Raw genomic sequence first — 384 nt, forward strand, 5'->3', positions numbered from 1 at the left:
ATGGAGAAACAGGCTCTGCCCGCCTCCTCCTGCTCCCTGGTTCTTCTTGAGGAGACCAAGAAGAACACCCTCCTCCGGACCAGCAGCACCGGTTTCTCGCTGGCGCCTTCTACCGGCGGAATCCTGGCAGGACACGAGAAGGGAGGGGGTGTGGCCAACGGGGCGGGGCCAGGATACCAGGAACGGGAAACGTGGACCCGGCAGATGGACTTCATCATGTCCTGCGTGGGGTTTGCCGTGGGACTCGGGAACGTGTGGCGGTTCCCCTACCTGTGCTACAAGAATGGAGGAGGTGAGGCCCGACACGCCCATATTCGCCAAGGGGGCGGGGTTGCACGCTAAGCTCCGCCTCGTTTTGTAGTTCAGAACTTATAACAAGTGCAG

The 384-nt window shown here is 60.9% G+C and overlaps 1 protein-coding gene across 1 annotated transcript in view; it reads left to right on the forward strand.

Annotated features, from left to right (window-relative positions):
* The window catches only part of LOC119417378 (sodium- and chloride-dependent creatine transporter 1), a gene marked incomplete at its 3' end in the record, with an annotated part of 21018 nt that continues 20634 nt past the window's right edge, over positions 1–384 (forward strand). The window contains 1 exon segment of the mRNA XM_037684581.1: positions 1–292. Coding sequence (XP_037540509.1) covers positions 1–292 — 292 coding nt within the window.

The sequence above is a fragment of the Nematolebias whitei genome, chromosome 11, assembly GCF_014905685.2.
Source record: "Nematolebias whitei isolate Nwh7 chromosome 11, NemWhi1, whole genome shotgun sequence".
NCBI classification, from domain to species: domain Eukaryota; kingdom Metazoa; phylum Chordata; class Actinopteri; order Cyprinodontiformes; family Rivulidae; genus Nematolebias; species Nematolebias whitei.